Source organism: Colobus angolensis, unplaced genomic scaffold (assembly GCF_000951035.1).
Source record: "Colobus angolensis palliatus isolate OR3802 unplaced genomic scaffold, Cang.pa_1.0 Scaffold198, whole genome shotgun sequence".
In the NCBI taxonomy this organism is placed as follows: Eukaryota; Metazoa; Chordata; class Mammalia; order Primates; family Cercopithecidae; genus Colobus; species Colobus angolensis.
In genome coordinates, this window is record NW_012115132.1 from 5,325,279 (window position 1) to 5,339,413 (window position 14,135).

Consider the following 14,135-nt stretch of genomic DNA (forward strand, 5'->3'; position numbering starts at 1 on the left):
TAATGAATACGATCAATCTTATGAGCTGCCCCAAAATTGTTTCAGTATGTTAACAATTGGATTACAGTAAAGAACAAGTTGTTAAAGTGTACTTATATTGGCTGGAAACATTGCATCATCAGACCTTGATGAATTTTCCACTTGTTTCAATCTATTTTGGTTTTCATTTTATCACCTATTGCAAAAACTTTCACTGTGTTAAGTTTCAGACAACATGAATGTTAACACAGGTTTTAGGCGAATATTGGCGTGCCAGAGACGTTATCATGCAGCAAGTGCTAAGCTCCCTTACTCATGGAGTGTTTCAGTGGTTAGTTTTGACAAAATTAGTTTCTCCAAAAAGACACTTCTGTGATAGCAGTTTGACTTGAATGGTTTTTACAATCTGTTTTAATGAAGAAATGTGAACAGTGATTATTAGGATGGATAAATTTTGTGTGCAGGGCTATTCATTTTAAGTTGAATGAAGAGCGCTACCCAAGTATATGCAGTGGATTTTCATGTTTAATAGTTATCAGTGATTTCCTAATTATACAAGATGTCTAGAACATATGATACATTTAATTTTCAGCAGGATTACTGGTTCTTGCTGAGGAATGAATTTGAAAATAACTCTTTTGTATGTTTAGTTTTTGACAGAGGAAATGACTCTATCATAAGTAGGATAGAGGTATTCCTGCATTTTCGAGTGGTATTTGCTATATAGTGGTTTGAGTCTGCTTCAAGTTGTTTTCTGGTTGTTTATTTTGATCTTTATTTTGCAAAGATTGTGTGATATGCAACAGAATGTGCCTAGAACCAATGCTATTCAAGCATGGTAGTGACAAAATTCTTAGTAATTTGTTTCTCTTTCCTTGTTTGAGATCCCATAAAAACTGCCCAAGGGTCTCTCTCACTAAAGGCTTACAGACTGACTCCTAAACTGATGGAAGTTTGTAAAGAAAAGGATTTTTCCCCTGAAGCGTAAGTGTTTGGGGGCATCTGGTAAAGGGTTGGGTATTTTTCTGTTAAGATTCTTCTTTGCCACGTCTCTTGAATCCTCGGTTGTGGTGTAGTAATGCTTTTGCCATGTGGACTGTAGAAGTTTTCTGCATGCCGAGTGCTGCTTGCTCTCTCCCTTTCCATGTTTAAATTATTCTTTAGGGAATGTCTCATCTGTTGTTCTCACCAAGGGTGAATTCAGTTAGAATGGGAGTTAATTAGCTACTGGATTCGAAGAAATAAATGATTGAATAAAGGGAGGTGGAAAGAGTGATCAGTGGCTGTCAGATGGTAAGCTCTGTGTCAGACTGGTTGTGAGCTGTGTGTCTTATTTTCAGAACCCTTGTTTAATGAGGGGATGGGAAAGACATAAACATTTTAAGAATTTGTTAAAGAATGTGGCTTATTGGCAATTTTATGGGTGACAGGTATGCAGAGAATTAACGGATGGAGCTGTTTTGGGATCCTATTTAATGGCATTGTAATATTTACTTTAAATCAATTAAATACTTAGAATTCTTCCATTTTCTGTTAATTATACAAATTTTTAGTTCCTATTGAATCAAAATTAATGGCTTTGACTTCATGCAGGACAGTTCATCTCTAGTTTCCCATTTGGCTCCTAAAAAGTTAAGGTGCAGAGAATTTTAAAAGAAAAGCTACCTCATGGACAATTCCTGGATGTGGTAGTTATAACTAAACTATGAGAAACTGTGTTCTTGGCGTGTTCTAACTATTGTATCTGGAGTCTCCTTGAGTGTTCTGCCACTTGTTAAACTCTTAATTCAAGAGGCTTTTAAAATGAACTTTTCAAGAAATAGAGTATTTCTCATTTCTAGCTATTTTAAATTAAATTGTAGGTGTAGGTTGTGTAGCATAACTTACTGTGACATTTACATTTTAGTATCAGTGAAATTTTAAAGATACCTGATTACAAAGAATGAGTAGTTTCTTCTGCCAAGAGTCTTATTTTCTGGGCTTTAGCTCAAATTCAGATCATTTTCAAAGTTACTCAAGTGAGTTAACTTATGCTTGACTCTATAAAACTCTAGTTTCTCTACTTTTTTTTTTAAGAGTGTTAATGAAACAAAGATCTTGGATAGGACCTATAATTAGGTAAATTTTATGAAACAGTCAATTTAGCACCTACTTTTGACCATCAGACTAAAGTATTTTTAACATGCTTCACAGTTTGAAAAAAGCAAATATCACCTTTGAGTACATGTTTGAAGAAGTGCCGATTGTAATTAAAAATTCACATCTGATCAATGTCCTAATGTGGGAACTTGAAAAGAAGTCAGCTGTTGCAGATAAACATGAGTTGCTCAGCCTTGCCAGCAGGTAAGTGGCCCTGCCTAATCAAAAGTCCCATTTTTTAGGACTTTCTGCAAAAGATTCTTTCACATAAACTTTACCTGTGAAACAAGAAAACAATTACTTAAGAACATTTATAGGTTCTTAAAACCTGTATAACATGGAGTAATAGTCTAGCCCTGTTAGGATCTCAGGGAAAAACGCCAAACTGATCACATGAAACAACACATTGTTTGAATACTAATTGCTCATATTAGAAGAACCCTTTGCTGCCTTCTTTGCTGTATCATTTGTGCTTTGATAAGGTCAGTGCCCATGAGGGAGGGCTTTTTTATATGGCTCAGCTTTATTTCTTGTACACGATCCTAAGAGGCTTAGGGTATTATGTCTGGATATTTAATAATGCTCAGGAAAAGAGCAGAAATGCGTTTTTCTTTTACTGGCTGTTCTTGCCCTTGTTCAGATGCAGACTCTTGCAGTTGTAAAGTTCCAGTTGTTTGAGTTTTCAACTAAAATTTGAATTTTCTGAACCTTATACTGGCTTCAGCTATTTTAGTTGGTGATACGATTTCCTCCAGCGTAACTGCCTTAGCTATCTAGTTGCTGAGATAATGTTTATTATATTTGTAAAACGCAGACTGAGGTTTCCAAAAGGAAGTATTGTTCCCTTTGTGAAATTAATGTTTATTTCCCCCTTCATCTATTACTCTTAACAGAAATGTGAATAGAGTCACATGTATAGCTCCTCTTAAATGCCCTTTGAGCATTATGTTAGTGATTATTTTGTCTGTGGTGGAAGGAGGCTAGCAGCAGACCTGTGGAATGAAATTAAATGGTCGGACTAGGTAACGAATCAGTATATGCTTGTTGGCTGAAAGAAACAAGGTGTGTTTTCTTAAGCAACCAGTTTGGAGCAGACTAAATTATTTATCAGATTTCTAGTTATCTTAGATACTTGTAAAAAAAAAAAAAAAGTGTGCAGGCTCTGTACTTCCTCGATACAAGGCAAGTGGGATGAACCCAGAAGGGCCAGAGACATCAATGTTCTTCTTCATGCTCTGGCATGGATAGGACTGTGGTTGAAGTGCCATCTTCCATTGCATTAATTGATCAAAAGGCCACAAGAAAGTCTTAACAGGGCAGGGAGATGGACGATGAATGTAAATGGAGTGCTAAGTAACACAGCCAGGTTGCAAGGCTAATTTGGCACCAAAGAGTGTACAGTTTGACTGCAAATGTATATTCATAATAGTCCTTTAATTTGTCTGTTTTAGAAGGTCATATTTTTCTTTATTGTTTTTACAAACACACTTGGCACACCTGTATTTAAAGCGTTTAGCTAAGAACCTTTTTCAGCATACAAGGTTACAATTTGATGTATTAAGTATATAGTTATATAATAATTTTAAATTTACTGCATGAAAGCTTTTGCTTATATAATTCATGTCTTCACCTTTTCCCAGGCTTCCTTTGTTGAGCATACAAAAGAAATACATCCCTGATGGTGCTTTAACATTACCAATGAGCTGGTCTGTAATGTCCGTTTGTCCGAAGCAGCATTTATAATAACCAAGAAAATGTTCTGAGTTTGCCCTAGCAACTGAGACCTACACAACTATTTTATCATAGTTTTTGTCTTCTATATTTTTATGTAAACGAGGAAAAGAGGCCCCATTTCTTTGCTTTCCACATGAAATTATTGAAAGTGTAAATTGGTGTTCTATTAGGAGGAAGAAAAATGAAGCAACCTTGAAGCAGTGCGTTTTTGCTACTAGACTCTTACATTGAACCAAATTGATTATAGTATTTTAAAAGACAGAAAGATACATTTTGTACATCTCAATTTTTAATTTCTAACAGTAGTTGTGTGATGATGGCTCAGGCCAGTTGACATAAAAGTTTTTATAAGACACCTCATCAGAAATCATTCTTATGCAGGTGCTTAAACTTGGTCTTTCCTTTCAGAGCTTATACATAGGCACCAGTTTCTTTGATGGTGACTGATAAATTTGTTCTGTGTGACAACTAAAACATACTGCATTTGCTTTTGTTGAAAAATTCTAATTTTTGATTTTAATTTTATTAGATGGAAGTTCTAGCAATAGTTATTCCATAACAGCCTTTATTAGTTTTTAAAAATGTGTAACATAGGCGTTCAGCTTTTCACACATATAAAACAATTCTGTTTTTATTTCCTCTTTTAAAAAAAGTAAACTAAGGGTGGGCATCATACATTAAGGATTGTAAGCATAAATTGATACTGTAGCCAGAGCAGACTTAACACTTCATGTGCTGGTTCACATCTGTTTAAGTTATCTGTTTTCAGTTCTTTATTTGCTTGGCAATAAAAGAAAAGGCAATGTTACTGAAACTCCTAACAGTAAGTCCCTGTTTCAGCATCCTAGTTAAACTGGTACTGAAAAGATTCCCACAAAATTGGTCTTGGTAGTGGTCTGATTTTCTGTCAGTGTAAATTTCTGATGTCCCTTTAAGGCCTGTAGTACACAGATTTCTCTGTGTGTGTGTGTGTGTGTGTGTGTGTGTGTGTGTGTGTTTCTGATTTGTTTTTTCTGAAGATCATTATCATAATATAAAAGTTACGAAATACTTAAAGTCCACATATTTGTGTTTGTGGCAGTATTCTTTCACAGTAACTTCATATACTTGGAGCAGATAATATTAGTACTTTATAGTAAAGACTTTTCTGGTAGAAACAGTGGGTCTGTTTTAGTAGTGCCTTTCTCATTACTGTAAACAACCTCCAAGAGTTAAGGTCTGGGTATAAATAATAGATTTTTCTCTGCGTATGGCAGTACTTCTCCTGTGCTGTTATTTTTTCCCCTACTGTCACTGCTTTCCCTTTAACCTCCCAGCCACAGCATTGGTGACGATCTTTTCTTTCTCTGATCTCCTTTTGCAATTAATGACATAAATGACTTAACAACTAATCACGTAGCTAATGACATTTCTTATACTTAACATAGCCCTTTGGGCTTCATGTTGCTCATTGGTAAAAATGAAAGGATCAGAAACCTGAAGCCAGTGCCCCCCCCCGTCTTCTTGCCTTCTCAGGACCTCATTAGATTGATCTACTCCTTCCTTCTTCATAGATTTTCAGTTTCTTTCTATACTAGTTTTTTTTTTTTTTTTGTAATCTTTATAGGCTTGTTTTTCCAATTAAAAATTTATTTTTAAATTTTCAACTCTTTAGACAGTTTGAAAGAAAAACACTGTGAACGTCCATCCATAAGCCTTTCATTTAGATTCACCAATTGTATATGATGCCACATTTGCACTCTATCTACATAAATAAACACCACTTTCTCTTTCTGAACCATCTGAAAGTAAATTGTAGACATGACTTTTAACCCCTAAATACTTCAGCATGCATCTCCTAAAAACAATGACATTTAAACTTCTTTATGTCCCCCATCTCAAAAGAAAACTTATGAAAAGAATACCTTTTGATCTCATGCCATTAGTGCCCATCTCCTTTTGTCTTCTGCTGAATTTTTCTATTTGTTTCATAATCAAACTTCTCAATAGAATTTTGATGTCACTATTTCCTCATTTCCCACTGATTTCCCAGTGATTGACAACAGTTTGTGATGTTCCACCCATTGTATGTAGTAAGACCTCCCTCCAAAGTCACAAAAGACTTTGATGTCACTATGTCACTGAGTAGTTGAGACTCTTCAGCATGTAATATGTTGATAAGGCCTTCTTCCTGAGATCCTTTCCTAGGACCCTGTGAAACTATAGCTCTTCTGGGTTTCCCCTCATTTTCCACAGTGAACCCTCCGCTCATCTCTGTCCGTGTCCCTCAGGGTCTGTCTTCTCACACATGTGCTCATGGGACAATTTTGTCTTACTCCTGTGACTTTTAACGCCTTAGTCTAGGACCTTATTTCTCTTCCTCATTACTTTCACAGTTTCCTGACTTCCTGTTTTTGACCTTTTCCTCTTTCAAAATTGTAATGATCTTGCTAAATGCAAATTAGATGCTCATGTTACTCCTTTGCTTAAAATCTTTAGCTGGTTTCCCACTGTCCTGAGGATAGATTCCAGACTTATAGTATGTTTTTAAGTCATTGCACTTTGACCGCTGTCTGCCTCTCTTTTCCCCAGCCTTGCCCAATTCAAATACTTAAGTCTGAGTGAATTTAAATCAACTATTCAACTATTTAGAAATTAGAGTAAAACAGAAGCAAATACACTGTATCCAGAGAAGAATTGTTTTGAAGTTAAAAGTGATTTAAAAAATTACAACACAATAAAATAAATAAGAAAGAAGCACTTGATGCCTCAACAGGTGAAGTCATCAGACCATTTACTGGACCAAGGTTATCTTTGCCAGGCTGGGATTAAAAGGTAAATTTACAGCCGGGCGCGGTGGCTCATGCCTGTAATCTCAGCCCTTTATCCTTCTCGGTAAATGTAATAAACAGCTGCCAGAAGACTGAGAGTCATCCTCCATTCCTCTCTTATGCCCCCTATCAAATAAAGATTGCCTGCTCTGCCTCCAGAATCTCTCTCAGTTCCGCTCACTTTGCTCTATGCTCACTGCCACCATCCTAGTTCAGGTCACCACAATTTCTCTCTGTAATATCACGATAGATTATTTGGCAGAGGTGCAGTTTTTAAAATAGAGAAAAAATTGACCATTTAAACCCTTTTCAAATGTACACTGTAGTCGTTTTTAGTATATTCACAATGTTGTTCAACCATTACTAGCTCTAGAACATTCTCATCACCCTGAACAGGAACCCAAACCCATTAAGCTGTCATTCCCATTCCCCTAACCCCTGGCAGCCTCTAGTCACTTTCTATCTCTACAGATTTGCCTCTTCTGTATATTTTATAAAACAGAGTCCTGGCCAGGAGCAGTGGCTCATGCCTGTAATCCCAGCACTTCGGGAAGCTGAGGTGGGAGGATCTCTTAAGGTCAGGAGTTCCTGGTGAAACCCCATCTCAATTGAAAATAGAAAAAATCTAGCCAGGTGTGGTGGCACATACCTGTAGTCCCAGCTACTCGAGAGGCTGAGGCACAAGAATTGCTTGAGCCCGGGAGGTGAAGGTCGCCGCGCTGCACTCCAGCCTGGATGATGAGTGAAACTGTCTCAAAAAAACAATTGTGTCTACCTCCTTTCCCATAGCAGATGTTTTCAGGGTTCATCCATGTTGTGGGGTGTATCAGTACTTTATCCATTTTTAAGGCCAAATAACATTCTACTGTATGGATGTATAATATTCATCATTTGATGGAATTTTAGATTGTTTCTAGTTTTGACTATTAAGAATAATGTAGCTATTAACATACATGTACAAGTTTTTGTGTGAGTATATATTTTTAATTCCCTAGGGTATATACATATTCATAGGGTATATTCATAAGAGTGGAATTGCTGGGTTATTTGGTAATTTGGTTTAGCTTTTTGAGGCACCACCAAACTGTTTTCCACAGTAGTTGTATCACTTGACCTTCCCATCCCAATGTATGAGTGTTTTCATTTTTCCACATCCTCGCCAACACCCTACAGTAGACTTTTAACCTCCTGGTTTCTCCTCTCCAGTCTATTTGCATAGCAGCAGAATGATCATTTTAAAATTTAAGCAAAATGTGTCATAAACATGTGCAACTCCAGGGTATCATTAACATTGCAGTTATGAGATCTCATTCACAACCAACTACATTGCTGGGGAGCTGTATGGTGCTAATGAGCTTTCCACATGTGCTTGTCTGGTCTTCCTGAGCCAATCACTGTGCTCTAGCCATGCCAGGCCTCTTGTTTTTATCAAATCTGCCTAATTCTTGCTCATCTCAGGCATTCAGGACTTATACTTTCTTTTGCTTAGAATATTTTTGGCATAGCTGGCTCATCTTTCACTTTCAGTCTGTCATCTCCTCAGAGATATTCTGATTGTGCTATCTAAAGTAAGTGTCTCTTCACCTCCCCCTTCTCTTTCTCCTCCATCCCTAATCAGTTATAAGATCAATGAAGATACAGAACATGTAATGTATGTCTTATTCACTGTTGTCTCCCTGTTTTCTAGTACTAAGGCTGTCACATAATAGGAGTTTAGTAAATATCTCTTGGCAGTTAATGAATGGGCACTACTCTTTAGAAGCTTGCTATTTTAAAAATATAGTAGCTGTCCAGGCATTACCATGGTAGGAGGTAAGTTGCAGGCAGAAATCAATGAAAATGCTGGTCATTGTGTCAATCATTACATCACTTTATAAACGATGTTGGTAACTGAGCTGCAATAGAAATTTCTGGAGAGAATAAGAAATATGAAAGACTGTACTACAGATTCTGGGAAAGGTAAGAGGAAAGGAGCCTGTTCATCAGGTTTTGTAGAATAAAGGTTACCATTGCTCATTTAAAACCTTCTAGATAGAGAAATCATGTGCCAGATATCATAATCTGTATGGTTCTTTCCTGTGACTACTGATTTAAATGTTATGGAATGCATTTGGGCAGGGGTAAGTTAATGAAAAGAGTTTGGGAATACTGAACTTGGTATAAGAAATATGTATTATAGATGGCTTACTAGGTATATTTCACAGTTCCTACCCTCACATACCTATGCTCTCTCAATAAGGAACTCAGCTATTTCAGGTATCCCTGAGATTATAGTTGGAAATTCGGTATGGAAAGTTTAGTAACAAGTTGACTCAGATTTTTTCCTCTGCCCTTGCTCTTATGCATATGTGTGCTCTCATTCTTTTAGCAAAAGCCAGTTCAAGTTCATATCTTAAAAGTGTTTAGAGCAGTAGCAAAGCTATAACTTAAAGTAAGACCTGTCAGTATGTTTACTTTACATTTCAGCAATCATTTGGGGAAAAATCTACAGTTGCTGATGGACAGAGTGGATGAAATGAGCCAAGATATAGTTAAATACAACACATACATGAGGAATACTAGTAAACAACAGCAGCAGAAACATCAGGTTGGTATTGTGGAAAAATTCAACAAACATGTATTTCTAAGTTTCATGTATTTCAAGAGTCATGTTCAAAATGGCCTAAATTATCTTTGGTAAAGCACTGACTATTAGCTAGTTACTCTATGTCATATTTTTAAAAGATTATTATTTATATGGCATATTCGTAACATATTATTTACATGTTATACTTAAAAATACCTGTGTTAAAGAGAGCTATTATATTAAGCTCAGATTGTAATGCCAAGGTTGTGCAAATAAGAGGTACATTTATTGAGAAAATCAGAAGCAAAGAGATTCCAGAATGTCACAGCTCATTTCTTTACTAACTATAATTGGTATGGCAGTGGCTCATTGCGGCATAGTTAGCAATCTTCAGTTCATTTAAAAAACTGAGCAATTGTGATTAAGAGCAAGCAATTTTGATAGGAAATAATAGACCAACTGCTGTGAAGTAGATAGTATAATACAGACAAAAACCCTGGAATTATCCGAATATTCTCATATACACACATCTATGGCTGTGGCCATTTAACCTTTATTCATGTTGCCTGCAGGCCACATGGTTTTCACAGTTCCTGGAATATTGTATTTGGACTATACTGCTCTAAAGTGTTCTTAGCATTTGATTCATAGATAAGTTGATTCCCGAATGTTTATCTGTGAAAGTAGTATGTATATATGACTACTCTGTTCATTACAGTGTACTTTAAACAGAGCGTTGTTAAATATAGAATTCTAAGCACAACTAAGTGATTCTGAGAATGTTGTATTTAAATTTTTTCTTAATATCAGAGTTCATATATAATATATAGTGAAATTTAAAGTACTTTGTTTCTGCTAGCTTAAAAACATATGTAAATCAGTATATATATATAATTTTTTTTTTAACTGAAAAGATGGGAGTGGTTACAAATGTCTGATAAACTGAGGAGGAAAACAATCGTCTCAGCTGGATTTCATTTTCCTGCTGGTTTTTCCTGTAGGTGAAGGACTCACCCAGGGTATCAAATTGAATATTTGTTTCCTATGAGTACCCCATAATGAATACAGGAGTCTTCACAAAGCAAGTTACTTTCCTTCACTAGAAAGAATTGTTGTTTCCCTTGATTTTCTTAGGAATCCAAAGACTAAATCTTTACTAGTCCACCTTGGTTTCTCATTACCTGACATTTTAAGGTTGTGTATGGGATATTATGTGCTTCACTGTTGTGAGCAGTTGTAGCTATTAGCTCTTATTGTAGTTGATCTGTAAGTTTATAGTAAAAGTTTATATATATCCCTACTTTCTCTTCAGCGAATCATAGGAATCCAGAGTTTGAAAGTATTTGAAGCATTATCTGAGCTATTAATAGTATCCATCCTTAGCTATGGAGCTAAGGTACAGACGATTATCTGTTAAGAGTAGTAACAATAGGCCAGGAGTGGTGGCTCTTGCCTGTAATCCCAGCACTTTGGGAGGTTGAGGCGGGTGGATCATGAAGTCAGGAATTCAAGACCAGCCTAGCCAACATAGTGAAACCCCGTCTCTACCAAAAATACAAAAATTAGCCGGGTGTGGTGGTGGGCACCTGTAATCCCAACTACTAGGGTGACTGAGGCAGGAAAATTGCTTGAACCGGGGAGGCGGAGGTTGCAGTGAGCCAAGATTGTGCCACTACCCTCCAGCCTGGGCGACAGAGTGAGACTCTGTCAAAAAAAAAAAAAAAAAAAGAAAAAAAAAAGTTGTAACAGTAGTGAACACAGCAGTCTGTATTGTTATTTTAGGTCAATAGGAGTAAAGGTGAAAGAATTTCCAGTGTGGTAGTTCATTACTTAGTCATTAAAATGAGGATGAATCATTTATTACCCCATTGTCATAAATGGTAAAGAAACTCCCTTTACCTTACGAATCATGAGCTTTCCGAAACTTTAAGCCCCCTGTTACTTACATAACTAGTTTTGTTTTCTGAATCATTAGTTATAGACTCTTAGAGCTCAGAGTGAAAACTCTAGAGACACTAGAGTTTTCAGCAAAGGAATTTTCTTCTACTATTGGCGTGTTTAACTTCTTACACGTAAGTTACCAAATGTTACCACTGTTAAAAACTGAGGTTGTAATTCAGAGCAGTAGGGTTCTGTTGGTTGTGTAGCAGAAGGACATCTTTTTTTTTCTCCTCAGAGAAATATAACCACATCATTTTCCCTTTGAATTTCAGTATCAGCAGCGTCGCCAGCAGGAGAATATGCAGCGCCAGAGCCGAGGAGAACCCCCGCTCCCTGAGGAGGACCTGTCCAAACTCTTCAAACCGCCACAGCCCCCTGCCAGGATGGACTCGCTGCTCATTGCAGGTATTGTTGCCCAGTGCAAAACCTGGCTGGTTTTGTTCGTTTCTTAGGAAGCAGAAGACAGTGAGAAATTTACAGACAGAAAAGCGTGCCATAAAAGCTAGTATATTTGAAATAGTTGCAGGATGAATTTGAATCTAGCACCTGTAATATCTGAAATCTAAGAACTTGTAAGAGTTTGTTATTTTGTCCAGATCCTTTCAGTGCTTCACTCTATGTTTCTAAACATTTTTGAGATGGCATTATAAACTTTGTAAAATGAGTCCTTTTTCATGGAAAGCCAGAAAAATTGTTTACAGTCTTAATGCAGAAGATCACTTAGCTCAGGCCTCTTACTATTCCTCTTCCAGCCCTGCAGTGTACAGTTGGTACTTGATTTGAATTTAGGAAATTATTTCCCTTATTTGGACTTAAATTGTGGCAGCATGAATATATTTCTGGATGAACTTTTTCTGGTTATACTTAATGTTTAATACCACCTTTAAGCAATAGAGGTCCTGTGTCCTGTGCCAGGACTTGATTTTGAATATATGGCATTCATGCCCTTATTTGGCTATAATCTTATAGAAATGCTAAATGCCATTTGATTCAATCAGATACTTACCTGTGAGAAGATTTTATCAAAGTGAAAATCCTACTCAAAAGCTCATTGGCAATTTCTCAATTCTGTTGATACGTTTGTAATATGGGAGGAAATTCCAAATTCCTTAACATTTTCTAATGTACATACAAATTAAATTTGGAAATGAGACACAATTCCTTCCCAAAGGTCCAATTCAAACAGAATTGAAATCCTTGTATTTTGAAGAAGCCTGTAACTGATGTAACTGTTGGATGGAGTAGATCATTAAAGACATAAAAAGCAATGATGGAGCCCTTTCTTCAAGTGAACTCTCTACTCTTACTCTGTCTTGACTCATAGGAAAACTCCTTAACATTCTCATGGCACAAACTGAAAACCTACCATACTTGTTCACATCTGGGTCCAGTGGGTCTGGCTGGTTTGCAGCTCTGTGATGTATTGTTAGTATCTCCTTTCTACCTGTGAAGGCTAGTCAATGCTGTTTTCTCTGTTTTCTCAGTTGTACAGCATTGGTTTGATCTACTTAGTCCTTTTGACTGACAGCTATTATGTCCTTAGGGCTGATAAGCTTTTGAGGAGTAGTTTTTCTTTATTCTCCATGTAATTAAGAGTGCACAGTAGCTTATTTTCAAAAGAACTTGTATTTCTTATTCCTTATGGAAAAATAAACTCTGGATTCAAAACAATATACAGGTGATTCTGTTTTATGCTGATTTTTCTGTTTGACTAGCTTTCTGGATCATTTTACAATTTGTGGAACATTATGGCTCTATCTCTTTCTCAAATGCACAGGCCAGATAAACACTTACTGCCAGAACATCAAGGAGTTCACTGCCCAAAACTTAGGCAAGCTCTTCATGGCCCAGGCTCTTCAAGAATACAACAACTAAGAAAAGGAAGTTTCCAGAAAAGAAGTTGACATGAACTCTTGAAATCACCCCAGGGCAACTCTTGGAAGAAATACATTTGCATATTGAAAAGCACAGAGGATTTCTTTAGTGTCATTGCCGATTTTGGCTCTAACAGTGTCTTTCTAGCCATAATAAAATAAAACAAAATCTTGACTGCTTGCTCATTTGATTTTAGATGTATTTTCTCTTTTTCTCTAGCTTACTTTTGTTTGCTTATACTTGTTTATTTCTGAAAGCTAAAATAAGCCTTGACCAGAAGTTTCACCACTTTTGCTGCCTCTCACGTGCCACCTTTCAACCCACTTCTCCCAACTACTTATCCCAGCTCCTGACTCGGAGGCCCTGGCACCTACTGTGAATTTTTTTTTTTTTTTTTTGAATTTTTATACTTCGCTGCTCCCAAATGAGCACCCCGAGAGATGTCCACACTTCATGTACTTGCCCAGAAATTCCTTGTCTCCGGACCTGGAATCACCTGGCGTAATTCCAGTCATTCTGCCTTTTCATTTCTGCAGGTGATGGTCAACCAGTCTCCATACTCATAGGCCATGGGACACGAGATATATATATTTTTTAAAGACAGAGTCTCACTTTGTGTCTCAGGCTGGAGTGTAGTGGCGTGATCTCAGCTTGCTGCAACCTCTGCCTTCCGAGTTCAAGCGATTCTCCCACTTCAGCCTCCAGAGTAGCTGGGACTACAGGCATGTGCCACCACGCCTGGCTAATGTTTGTATTTTTAGTAGAGATGGGGTTTCACCATGTTGGCCAGGCTGGTCTGCATCTCCTGACCTCAAGTGATTCGCCTGCTTCTGTCTCCCAAAGTGCTGGGATTACAGGCATGAGCCGCCACTCCCGTACAGGACACAGAAATTTTAAAGAAAAGAATCATGTCACCGCAAGTAAACTTCATCTTGTTTATATTATTTAGGACTTCACATTTGTCTTCCCAAACCATGAAATAAATTCTGCTAACAGCAAGTGTTGTGAATGAGGAATGAGGAATTAGGAGAGTAGTAGTACATTGGGAAAAATGTATTTTAGTAATTTTTCTATTTTAAAGATTATCACAG

At 36.9% G+C, this 14,135-nt stretch overlaps 1 protein-coding gene across 3 annotated transcripts in view; it reads left to right on the forward strand.

The window, feature by feature from the left end:
* The window catches only part of EIF3H (eukaryotic translation initiation factor 3, subunit H), a 128,722-nt gene extending 115,493 nt beyond the window's left edge, over nucleotides 1-13,229 (forward strand). For 2 of the 3 annotated variants that reach the window (XM_011941090.1, XM_011941093.1), the window contains 5 exons: nucleotides 864-963; nucleotides 2,173-2,322; nucleotides 9,129-9,249; nucleotides 11,442-11,574; nucleotides 12,947-13,229. In XM_011941090.1, the coding sequence (XP_011796480.1) occupies nucleotides 864-963; nucleotides 2,173-2,322; nucleotides 9,129-9,249; nucleotides 11,442-11,574; nucleotides 12,947-13,044 (602 nt within the window). In that variant the 3' untranslated portion in view covers nucleotides 13,045-13,229. Of the gene's footprint in view, nucleotides 1-863; nucleotides 964-2,172; nucleotides 2,323-9,128; nucleotides 9,250-11,441; nucleotides 11,588-12,946 lie in introns of all 3 variants that reach the window. The other variant, XM_011941092.1, reaches the window with a different exon arrangement.
* Nucleotides 13,230-14,135: the final 906 nt, after the last annotated feature.